Below are 12,190 nucleotides of genomic sequence, written 5' to 3'. Positions count from 1 at the left end.
CTCTGCAACATGGTGCTCTCATCAAAGCCAAATGCGTAAGAGGGCACCTGAGGGACCAGAACACAATGCATGTGCCTGTGAAGGGCTGGCCTTGCTTCGTGGACTCACCAATGGTCTGTGTTTCCCCCAACACCACAGCAACTCCATGCTCCCTCACAGGCTTGTCTGGACCCCTCTCATTTCTCCCAGGCTAAGTCCCTGCCCCCTTTTCCCCAACAAGCAGACTATAATTCTTAAAATACCATCTCCTTGTAGCTACCTTTTGGAGGACAGCCACTGAATTAGAGGCCCATGTCTAAAGCACCCAGTCTGCTCAGTTTCTCAACCACAACTCACTGAATGCAGGCTCTGCTGTCTGCTGGCTTCGGGGTGGAATGACACACATTCAAGTTAGTGCCAGGACAAGGAACGCGACCAGGGGACCTAATGGTGGTCTCTTCTGAGTGCCTTGCTTTTGCTTTAACATATATGATCCCTTTCCTGAGTTGCATTCACACAGTGGGGAAGAGGGCGGTCAGCACAGTGGAGAGGGGAGGCTCTGGGGTCCCCCGTACCATCATCCAGCTCAGCACCAGTGTCCCCTGTGTCCCCATTCTCCGCTGCCTCCCCTTCTATCTCTGCCGGCTCCGAGTCCACATCTTCCTCCACGTCATTCTCATCAAATGGGACTGTAAAGCAGAAAGGTTCAAAGGAAGGAAGAAAAGGACAGACAGATGGACAGAGAGACTGCCTGTGCAGGTGTAAGGGGGCAGTGGTCTTCCCAGGGCTGCAATGTGAAGACCTCGAGAAGCAGGGAGATGGATTCTGAAGTGTCTGGATTTGGACCCCAAGGCAGACGTCAGCCAGACTTGGGGGAGCTAAAAGCAGTGTGGGCACCGGCGAGGGCTTGGGGCCCTTCCTGAACACACCGGACTAGCACTGCTCAACTCCAGCAGGGTCAAGTGGAAGAGGGAGAGCAGCGTCAGGTCTGCTCATCTCCCCTCTTCCCCCGGGGCTGCCGGAAGCTTCTCAGTGTGAGAAGACGGGAGATGCTGCTTCTCCAGGCCCAGCAGCAACAGCAGCTCTGGGCTGCATCACATGCCACGAGTCACTGAATCCTCACAACGATTCGCTCGAGGGGCTGGGGGAAGCCGAGGCCACAAGGCTCCATCTAGCAGCTGCAGTGCTGTGTGTCGGTGAAATCACTGCCACATGAGGGACCAACAGGACCCCCGAGGGCACCTCCCTCCCCTTTCAAATGGCAGAGGTTGCAGCTTCGCTTGGGGTAACTCAAGAGAAATGTGTTGTTGTTGTTGTTTTTTAAAGCACGAGGGAGATGGTGAGGGGATATGTAAAGTTCATTTTCTAGACTCAAGAATAGCCCTTCAGTGCTGCAGAATGAGGCAAAGCACTTGTCAACTTCATTTTCCTCAGGAGGAACCAGCCCCCAAACACACACACACACACACACACACTCATTCAGACCTGTTCCCAACCTCTGCACACCTGGAGCTCACACTAACAATTTGGAGTAAGAGAAAGCAATTGAGAAAGCAACGCATGCTGCTTTAAAGGATGCCGAGATCCCGTGGTCCCCAGGACTGACAGTCCCCGTCGGTCAGGGGTCCTGAGGGCTTCTTCTAGAGTTCGAAGCACAGCCACTCACCAAACAGTCCTAATTGTTCTCACTTCAGGAAAAGGGGTTATGTCTACACTTGCATATCCAGGAGCTGGAGACTCCAAGCCCAAGGGGTCGGGTGGGCAGCAGGGGCACTGGCAGTGGCAGAGCTGGGGAGATTTCTTCAAAGGCGGTACCACAATGAGAGGCCGTGAAAGGACCAGGCCCTCTCAAGTCACTGGTCTTCCCACTGTCCAGTCTCTTGAATCTGTACCCCTGCTATGGTGAGCATGTGCACGGTGAGTGCAGACACCAAGGACTGAGTGTGATAAAAATCAAGTGACTCCCTGCAGAGTGGGGTGGGGAAGACGGGGAAGGGGCACTCTGAGGATAGCTGGGCTTGACCTAGCCACAGGAGTTTTTGTTAAAATATATATATATATAATTCCTTGGGGTGCCTGGGTGGCTCAGTCAGTTGAATGTCTGACTCTTGATTTCGGCTCAGGTCATGATCTCAGGGTGATGAGATAGAGCCCTGTGTTGGGCTCCACACTGGGCATGGAGCCTGCCTCAGATTCTCTCTCCCCCTCTGCACATGCCTCCCCACCCCCACTTGCTGGCACAGCCGCACACACTCTTTCTCAAAAACAAAACAAAACAAAAAACCCAACAATAAAAATAATTTCTTAAGCTGTATAATTATCTTACCGCCCCTTTTGTCTACTCAGCTTATTAAAAATAAGGTTATGACTTGCATCTAATTCTGGAGAACCATTCAAAATAGGTTTGGAATGGACTCCGGGGAAACTCCATGCCTCCTCAAACCTGAGCTTCCTGTCTGGATAACGAGCTCATGGTTTTATGACACCGTTTCTGAAGAGGTGGGAACACAGATGCCTCTCTTCCCCCAGCATTTTTCTCCTTTGGCAGTCACCCCAACCCAGGGGAAACAGAACCAGGGCTCATCCCATTAGGGTCCACTGTGCCCGACACGCATGCCCAAATAAATCTATGAGTGCCTGGGCATCAAGATGGTAACTTATACTTCTGTTGGCAAGTGCACTGGATGCGAGCACAAAGGAGACCATGACAGGACTCCCCAGTCTGGCACTGTTCCAGTCACACTGCCCCACGTCAGCCTGATCCCGGCCCCGGTCCCTTGGCCCTCACATGGTTCTCCGACTCAGAGTTGCTATTAAGAAGTGACTGTGGACTCTGAGAAACAAAATGAGGTTCTAGAGAGGAGGGAGGTGGGGGAATCGGTTGGCCTGGTGATGGGTATTAAAGAGGGCACGTACTGAATGGAGCACTGGGTGTTATACGCAAACAATGAATCGCGGAACACTGAATCAAAAACTAATGGTGTAATGTATGGTGATTAACATAACATAATAAAAAAATAAGTTAATTAAAAAAGAAGAAATGTCTGTTGTAGAGTCAGAAAGGTACTAAGTCTACAGTCCTTGGGAGTACCTTGAAAGGAACAATTGTCACATATATTAAAACACAAACAAATGAGAAATATCAATGCAGCAGCAGATACTGGAGAAACGCAGCTTGAGGGATGGAATTGGGAGATTCAACCCAGGTTAAGATGGAGTGCAGAGTGCTAGAAGCTGCCACACACTATGGAAGCTAGGAATCACAGACATACGTAGCTTTTGCTTTATTTCAGCTGCCAGCTGGGAAGTCCTGATACCTCAGCCTTCTCCAACCATGGTGGGAGACGTGACTAACTAGGAGGGATGCCCAGCAGCTCTGTTCACAGAGCTAGGGTCTGGCTCCCTGTGGCTCTGTGACTTGTGTGCCTGTGTCCACTCCTTCTGCTGTGAGTGAGGACAATGGGCTGGGCTGGTAAGAGGCTGGTGGTAAAGATCCATGAGCTCCAATCCTACCCATCCCAGAAGCAACCACTAGGACCACAGTTCTCAATCAGGGGGGGCAATGCTGCTCTTCTTCAAGTGGTATTTGATATTGTGTAGGGCATTTTTTGGTTGTTGCCTGGATGGCTTTGGCAGGAGGTAGAGGCTGCAAGGCTGACATTTTGAGGGCTGAGGCCAAGGAAGTTAAATGTCCTGCAATGCAGAGAACTGTCCTGCCCTCGCTGAGCACTGCTATGGCCCGCGTTGAGAAATACCTCTCCAGAAAAGGTTAGGAAGGACAACCAAGGTTTCTGAGCTATCTCTTAGCCTAAGTATTTAAACAGGCCCCGCACCTTAGTATGCAGACCCAGCGGACGCTACGTCTAGTTATACCCAGCCTGTCCCCCTGAGCTGGACAACATCCACCAATCCTCTGTTATTCCCTCTTCACTGAGGAGTCTCCCACAAGTCCCTGAGTACTGAAAGTCTCCTTTTCTGTACTTTGGTGGGTTTGTGGAATATTAAGTGATTCCTCTACTTTTATACCCAACTGCTACACAACTTTTCTACAGACTTTAAAAATCACTGCTAAAAATGTTCCCTCAGCTTTGGCCTTTACTCAGCCTTTAGTAGTAGTAGTAGTCATAATAATAATAATAAAAAGTTTAGTCAGTTCTGTCTATGCTACTGCTCTCCTCCAGATCGTCCCTGAAGGGCGTGGGGTGTGCGTCCGGTCCATGCAAGGATGGGCTGCCTGAGTGAGGCATGCATGTGCCCCCCCTCCCTTGGCATGCACTAGCAGCAGGACCAGAATTCTAGTGTTAAGGTACCAGCAGAGCTGCCAAGAGAGAGTGGTTATGGTGAGTGGGGAGAGAACAAACATCACCAGACTACCTCCGGAGACTGTCTCCAGCCAGGCCTGCACGGCTGCGCGGCGTATGGAGGGAAGGTCAGGCACTGAATTTAAAACAGACGATAGATACAAAGTTACACAGGAATGCGAGGTCCCCGTGAGGAGAGCTGAGGTCATCCTAGAGCCCCAAACAGAAGAGAAACTGAGAGATGTTACAAGCTAGAGGCCTGTCCCGCACCAACGAGGGGTCCCAGTCCCATTGTAACCCAGTCCCATTGTAGGCATTCAGGATGAGAAAAGGAGAGAAAACACAGGGAGGGTCAACAGCAGCTCGAGGCTGCGGAGCTACTCCGTGCTGTAGGCCAGTCCGACGTCCCTATTCAGCAGGGTCTCTCTCCTCACTCCTGCTGAGTGTTTATGCTGCTGCAAAAGTAGTTAATGACGTTGGTCTTGCTTATAGGTAAAGACCTGGGGCTGGGGAGGATCAGATGTCCCCGTGAAGGGCTAAACTTCATGAAGGCAGGGAGTACCCCCTTTGTCTACTCAGAGCCTGTAAGGGTGTGTGGCCCCATCAGGCACTGAACGGAAGCATGAAGAAAAGTGAGTGAGAGACAGAGGCTGATGACACCAAGGATCCATATTTGGACAGGGGTACGCTGAGGTCGGAAGGCATGGAGAGTGGCATGGCAGCGACCATGTCCCTCAGCAGTCTCCATTTCCCCTTTTTATTGCTTGCTATTCCTCGAAGAGGTCAGGCTAAAGTTCGTCTTCATCCTACTGTGGAACACAGACCGTCTCACCTGAAACCTAGAGCTGGACATTACTCTATCTACTCTAAAGGCCTCCTGGATCGAAATCGCTTCTTAAAACTTCATTTCAGGTCAAAATATACTCCCCTACCCTGTTCTGCCAATGTACATTCACACTCAGACACACCACACAAGGAAAGCACCAGAACATTTTACCAAGTGGACAGAGGAACCCTGTCTAGTCATATGGGGAAAGAAAGCAAATTCTTGGTTTTCCCAAGGTCAAGTTCATTTTACTATTTTGCATCCATGGAGAAAGAGCTCATAACCTCTTAACCCATAGAAAACTTTACATATCCTCAAACAATAGCTAAGGGTAGTGGTCACAATTGTTGGCTCTTACATTTTGATCAAACTGATGGCTTTGATCCTAACAGAAGAGTCCTCTGCAGCAACGAGAGGGGAAGCAGGGACAGAAGGTGCTCTGAGGGGCATTGGGACCTTGGATCTTGAAATAGTTACCTCTAGAAGTGGAGGACTCAGAGGTTGGTACCATACGCTCCTCCTCCTCTTTCTCGCGAATATGTGTCCAGTGCACATCAGCCTGGATCTCCAAGGGGTTGGCCGGATATAGGATCTGCTGTAGACTCTGGCTCCCAACTAGTGTACCAGGATCAGAGGTGGAGGAGAGAAGGAAGGGAGAGATGATGGAAGAAGGAAGCAGAAAATAAGCAGTCAAGGAAAGGAGGGGATGAAACACCACAGGAAAAGAAACAGAAAGAAAAGTTACTGTATTTGCCAGGATCAGTTTGAATCAGAAAGAGGCAAAAATTGAGAGTGTAAACACACACACACACACACACACACACACGATTCCCACTTGTTCAGCTTGATTTAGTGGTTTCAAGCTTCACTTATACTGTTAATTTCAATGAAGAGAACCATACATTCCAACTCCAAACAGAAAGAACTCTCCTTTCTGATGCTCTTTTCATCTTATCTGCATTTGAGGGACCCAAATGCCCAGTCAGAAGAAAGAGCAGGTTACAACTGCCTCTGAAGGGCCACCCCTCCAGGTCATGAGTGCTCAGCACAGTGCCTACTGCCACCTGTCATGTTGACTGCTTCTCCTCTGAGATTTCAGCCAACTGACAAGAGAGAAGTGGGATGGAGCAGTATCATTCTGTCATGAACCAGCTAACTCACGCAGGATGGAAACTTACTTTGTTGGTACTTTAGTGTTTATCTTTTGCAGCTAGAGAGAGAGAGAAAAAAAAATCCCCCTTCCATAATAGGTCTCATGCTGCATGCTGGTCTGTGGCAGGGACAGGGTATGGAGAAAAAATGGAGTTTGGGGAGGCAATGGCTGGGAGAGGAAGCAGAGCTCTATCCTGTAAATTCCCAAAGCTTTGGGGGTTCGTGGGCAGGATAAAACAATACCTCTTTCCTTTTTCTGAGGTCAAAGCCCTTTTCCTTAAAACTTCATTTGGTGCCCCACTGCTTCCCTCTGGACACAAGACCTGCCTTTTTAGCTAAATGAGAACTCACCAGCAGCCCCTTCAAATTATTCCTGCTGCCAGGGCCCAAGGAATATACATGCAGCCCCTGCCCTGTAAGCTTCCTATAATCAGTGCTTGGACCATGCCACACAGTTGGGTTAAAATAAAGGAACAGCCAGTGACTTGGAGAGGGGACACTTCGGGAGGGAGGAAGGCTTTTCAGGCAGCAAGAGCAGGTGCCACCTGATCTGAAGGACCCTGGGATTCCTGATGGGAGCCCACTCTCAACAATCTAACTGGACAATTTGGCTTTGGCTTCACTATCACACAACCTCTTTTTTTTTTTTAACACAACCTCTTGATTTTTAAGCAATGGAGAATGTAATATGGACAGAAAGTACCAGTAAGATCACTAAATGTGGGTGTGGGCACCATGCTGTGTTAAATGTGGGGTGGTAACCCCACATGCACTCTCTCATTGGAACTGCTGGTCTCCACAGATTCATTTTCCTAAGGTCAGCCGGCTTTTAAGGTGTTGGATAGGGCTAAATTCCAGCAAAGTCACCCAACAGCTTGAATGTCATATGACTAAGGAAGGTAAGTCAAAGAGAAAAATGTGGATGCTATCTTCATCTTCTAAGCAACAAAGAGAAGACAGTGAGTCTTCCCCCCAGATAATGTTCTGCATCCTGTTCATAAATGAAGCCTTGGGGACTTATCAGCCAGCATGTCCTTCCTTTCCAGAGAAATGTTACAAGGCACGGTAGAGGGAGGCTCTGGGCACCTCTGCTGGTGACGGCACCCATGCCGGCTCTACCACTTACAGGTGCTGTGACTGCAACCTGAGGTTCTCTGCAGTAGAAGAGGCCGAGTCTTTGCTAGAGCAGGGGGCTTGCAGCAAAGCATACAAGGGGCACAGATAGGGCCACATTCAATAAGGCTGCTTCGGGAGTCTTCTCCTCTGACTGCCCCTTGACTCTCCTTTGTCTTACATGCTATTTTGTACATGACCATTCATGAAGGCTGGCCCAGGGACAGGTGCCAAGCTAGGTACGTGCCAAAGCCTGCCAGGGCAGCTTTATAAAGCACAGATCTTTTCATGTGGGACCTGCTCTTGAAGGCAAATTCTGGATGGCTGCTAGGGAGCCAGGGTAGAAGGTGGGCAACGGGCAGAGCGGGTACCTTTACGTGTACCCGTAGCTTCTTCCTTTGACAGCTGCTGGAGCCACTGGCCTTGCAGGAGTTCTCTGTCCCAGGGGCAGTACTCCCCTTCTACAGCAGGGGGAGCCAGACACCCACAAACACAGCATCAAGAATCCCGCGTGGGGATAAACAGAGAAGAGAGAATGAAAGGGAGGAAAGAGAATAGAGTTATCTTCAGGTGCACGGCAAGAACATCCTGTCACTGTCTACACAGCCATCGAAGTCCACTGACCAGAAGCGTGTACACCATGGGCTAGGAGAATACAGGCCCAGGGCTGGGCTGAAGTTGTCGGTATGTGTTTCTGCCGTTAAATCCCATCCCTGCAGGCTGGTTCTTGACGCTAGTTCCAGATCCAGGAAATTAAGTCTGCATGGAGGAAAGCAGGGCTAAACTCTCCCGCAAAGGGTACAGACTTTGACTCTAAGCTGTGTCTGGGGCTAAAGCCACCAGACATATGAATCACCAGCTAGAGATAATGACGTCTGAAATGATACAAACAAAATACCTTTCCCCCTGATGCGCTGTGAGCACGATTGCCCCCCTGACTACATGGACGCGGGGGCAGCCCTGAGCTTGAGTCAGCCACAGCTCGGCAGACACAGCAGGATGGAGAACTCAAGCTGCCAGCTTCCCGGCCCACGGCCTGCTTCCTTCTTACACAGACCTTATGCATTTCTCATCAGAATGAGGAGGGAGGGACAGGCCACCCAGGGCTGCCTCTGGAGACCTTTGGAGGGAAGAGCACAGGAGAACTGGGTCTGGAGAAGCCCCTTAGGGGCCTGAGGAGGCTGTGCTTTCCTCTTGCCTGCCCCGCCTCACCAAGGGGAGCTACACAGCTCTCAGGACCGTCTCAGGTCTGGGAAGGGCTCTGCATCTGGTCAGCACTCGGGCCTTCCCGTGCCAGGCTGTGGGGATGGGATTTGGGCGGCCAAGCACATGAATTCCGGGAGGGGCAGAGGTAAGCAGGAAGAGCAGCAGAGAAATCTAGTGCCAACTCTACGAGGCCCAGCGCTGTCCTGAATTTAACGTGCTCCTCTGACAATGGCTGGGAGGGACTGGTGCTTTAAAGGCCCACGTCCTTCTCCACCCCATGTGCCCTGGAGAGAGAGCTCGGCCGTGAACTGACATGGCACCGCTGTCAGGGGGACTCAGGTATCTACCTGCCCTAGTTTCTTCCTCACCACCCACCAGACTTCTATGCAGCTACGGCAGGGAAAGAATGACCCTCTCTCTTACAGAGGCAAGAAAAGGAGACCCATCAAGTTCTTCCTCATCACTCAAGGACACACACAGCCAGAGATAGAGGCAGAACTGAAACATTTCACGTCAGAGCCAACCAGACTGACTTAGTGCTGGAATGGATGCTCCTTCTAAGGACACTTGTCCAAACACATTACTACCTATCATCAACTGAGCCCTGTCTCGTGGGCGCCTAGCCCCTCCTCAGTGACAACAGCTCTGAGCAGAGTGAGATACAGTGCTTCGCAGCCTCCAATATCTTGGGCTCTAAGTCACGGAATCCTCTAGAAAGCTAAACTCCCTTTATTAAAATAAATTTCTTTAACTGAAACTAAGAAAAAAAGAGAGAAAATGAGGATAGCAGGATGAGTAACCTTATCTGGATGAAGTCCTTCTGCTGACCCTCTGCCTTCCACTTCCAGTTTCTCCTCAGAATCTGCACAAGGGACTCTATTGTCAGTGGTCTCCTCTGCCCCCGAAACGAAGGTCAGAGAGAGGCAGGAGGGATGGTCTCTGGGGCTGTGCGGGGCACATCTGTGCGCCAGACTCCAGCTGTGTGACTCCAGCCACAGAAACCTTACTCAGGCGCGGAACAGACTGCCTCAGGGATGGGACAGGGTCAGAGTTAGGAGAAGAGACTTTTTTCTGACCTTCACTAGACTCTTCCTCCTCCTCCTCATATTCTTCCTCCTCCTCCTCCTCTTCCTCCTCTTCATATTCCTCCTCCTCCTCCTCTTCGTTCCCAGGCCCGTAGCTCTTTGAGGCCTCTAGTTCCTCTTCACTCTTTCCTTTCAGAAGAGCATGGATCCTCACAGCCTCCTTCCAAGGAACGCCACCCAGGTCTGAGGTGGGCAGAGGAGGCTCCTCTTCCTCCTCTTCCTCCATCTCAGACTCAGAACTGCTGTGGGGGAAACAACCACACAACCAAGTGAGGAGACGGTTAAAAGCCACAAATGGAGGCAAAATGTCTCAGCAAAGCAACTGCTGGGCAGGAAGGGAGAGAGGACAGGCACGGAGGGGTGCAGCACGCTTCCCCACCTCGGGAAGACACACGAGGGGAAGGAGAGCGAGGAGAGGGCCAGAGAAAACACACACGTACGCGTAACCCCTACATGAAGCCACACGAGCCAACAGCCCAGTCTGGTGGGGCCCTCTCTTCGGTGAACAGCACTCCACTGAGCTCAGTTTTAGAGGCCCTCAGAGACAGTAGGGGGCACGGACGCATTCAGATATGAACGCATGACCCCAGGAATCAAGAATGGAGACAAAGTCTCCTTTCCTTGTGATCTACTGTTTGATCTGAGGAACTCAAATCTGCTTGACTCAGGTGGGCTGGAAAGCTCTGGTGGGAAGCACGGTGAGAAAGAGCTGCCTCCAAGAGGCCTGAACTAGTTTTAGCCACAGACGGGCTGGCCATCGAGGTGCGTGTGCTGGAGTGAAGGCCACGCACTCAGTCCCACCACGTTCCCGAAGCCCCCCCGACGTGCGCCCTGGAGCGTGACACTATGAGGAATACACAGTTAACAGGGCAGCCAAGGCACCGCTCGCTGAAGTTGCAGAAGAGGGGCCATGGGGAGAGCAGGAAAACAAATACTGCATCCCTGGGGCCATCACCTTTGACAACCAGCCACGTTTGCCACCATTCTCCCTGACGGCATAGAGCCCAGAGCTCAGCTTGAAAAGGGAAGCTGCTCTGAATGCCAGAGACACTAGCTGTGACTTAAGCAAAAGCCAAAATCACAGACCTCCACACTCGCAGCCACCACCCCAGAGCATCTTCACCCTCCTCCCCCGCAGCAAAGTGAGCAGTCAATAGGTGGTACAAGAATAAAATTCAGTACCCTCAGTGGGGCTGTAAAGCAGGAGAAAAACCCCAACCATCACCACACCAACGAAGCTTCGACCTATTTTATGGTCCGATAATTCCCTGGAAGTCTTTTTCAGGAGAGGCTTTGCCCTCAGTGAGAAATGTGTAGTTGACTGGGCTGGAGGACATGTGGCTTTTACAATCCAGCAGGGCCCAACTGCTGGCATGAGAGAGCCCCAAACCCCAGAAGCATCACGCATGGGGTTGTTGTCCGGCCCTGTCTTCCTGTGATGGTGGGCTGCTCTCTCCCTACCTGGAGTGGGGTTGTGCCCGTGGAGAAGGAACCAGTGAATACCGTGTGAGAAGGTCAATGACACCCCACTCCTAGCGCTACTAGTACCTGCGCAATAAAGAATCCCACCTTGCTCAAAGAGAGGCCTGGCCTTTGTCTTGGGGCCTGGGAGGTCAACCCTAAGCCCCCCGGAGGTCCTGCCTGATGGGAATGTCTTTATTTCCCTGGAATCCCTAGGTCATGGTGGATAGTCTAGGGTGGATAGTTTAGGGTGAGGGCTGATCACATCTGAAAGACGAATAATTTAGGCTTGAGTCACGCAGTATTAGTTGGCCTGGAGACTGAGATCAATCACACCACGTAGATAATCAATCAGTCAATCAACGCCTGGGTAATGGAGCCCCAATACATCTCTTAACATCAAGGCTTGGGTGAGTAATACTATACGGACTTTGTCACACATTAATACCAAGAAAGTAACACTGCCCTGACTCCGTAGGGAGAGGATGATGGAAGGTCCACACCTGTACTTTCTTGGCCTCTGCCCTGTGTACTTTTTCACCTGGCTGATTTCAATCAGTATCCTTCCCTGTAATTAAACCATAACCATGGGTATAAACCTTTTAGTGAGTTCTGACAAATTAATGAATTTGAGGGTGGTTTTGGGAACTCCCATACTTCAGCCGAGTTAGAAGGGAGGGCAGTCCTGGAGGCTGTCTGCCCACGACTTCTCAGGTGGCCAACTCTCACAGGGCCACACTGGCTCTGCTCCTTACCAGCTGTATGACCTTGAGCTGATTACTTCTGCAGAGCTTCTGCATCCTTATCAGTAAGGAGGCAATGTTAATACCTGCCTTGGAGAAATGTTATGAAGGCTGGGGATTTTCCTGATTTTCATGTTTGTGTTACGCTCTGGGATTCAGGTTATTCCCTTATCTGTTTACTCATTTACATGCTCCTTCATTCATTCAATGAACATTTTTGAATACCTATTAAAGTTCACCCAGTAGGTACAAAAATAAAGAGGGTCAGCTCCTTACTGCAGGCAGTTCCCTTTGGTGAATACTACTACATTCACTCATTCATTC

At 50.6% G+C, this 12,190-nt stretch overlaps 1 protein-coding gene across 4 annotated transcripts in view; it reads right to left on the bottom strand.

The window, feature by feature from the left end:
- The window catches only part of MICAL3 (microtubule associated monooxygenase, calponin and LIM domain containing 3), a 200,348-nt gene that overhangs the window by 33,907 nt on the left and 154,251 nt on the right, over nt 1-12,190 (bottom strand). For 2 of the 4 annotated variants that reach the window (XM_028121095.2, XM_028121097.2), the window contains one exon: nt 9,654-9,904. In XM_028121095.2, coding sequence (XP_027976896.1) covers nt 9,654-9,904 — 251 coding nt within the window. Of the gene's footprint in view, nt 1-554; nt 669-4,353; nt 4,417-5,583; nt 5,722-9,653; nt 9,905-12,190 lie in introns of all 4 variants that reach the window. The other 2 variants (XM_088025843.1, XM_028121098.2) reach the window with 2 other exon arrangements.

The sequence above is a fragment of the Eumetopias jubatus genome, unplaced genomic scaffold (genome assembly GCF_037043125.1).
Source record: "Eumetopias jubatus isolate StellerSeaLion01/CBP00866 unplaced genomic scaffold, mEumJub1_p1.0 scaffold_8, whole genome shotgun sequence".
NCBI classification, from domain to species: domain Eukaryota; kingdom Metazoa; phylum Chordata; class Mammalia; order Carnivora; family Otariidae; genus Eumetopias; species Eumetopias jubatus.
The sequence above is the reverse complement of the archived record's forward strand: the minus strand, read 5'-3'. Positions and strand labels throughout refer to the sequence as shown.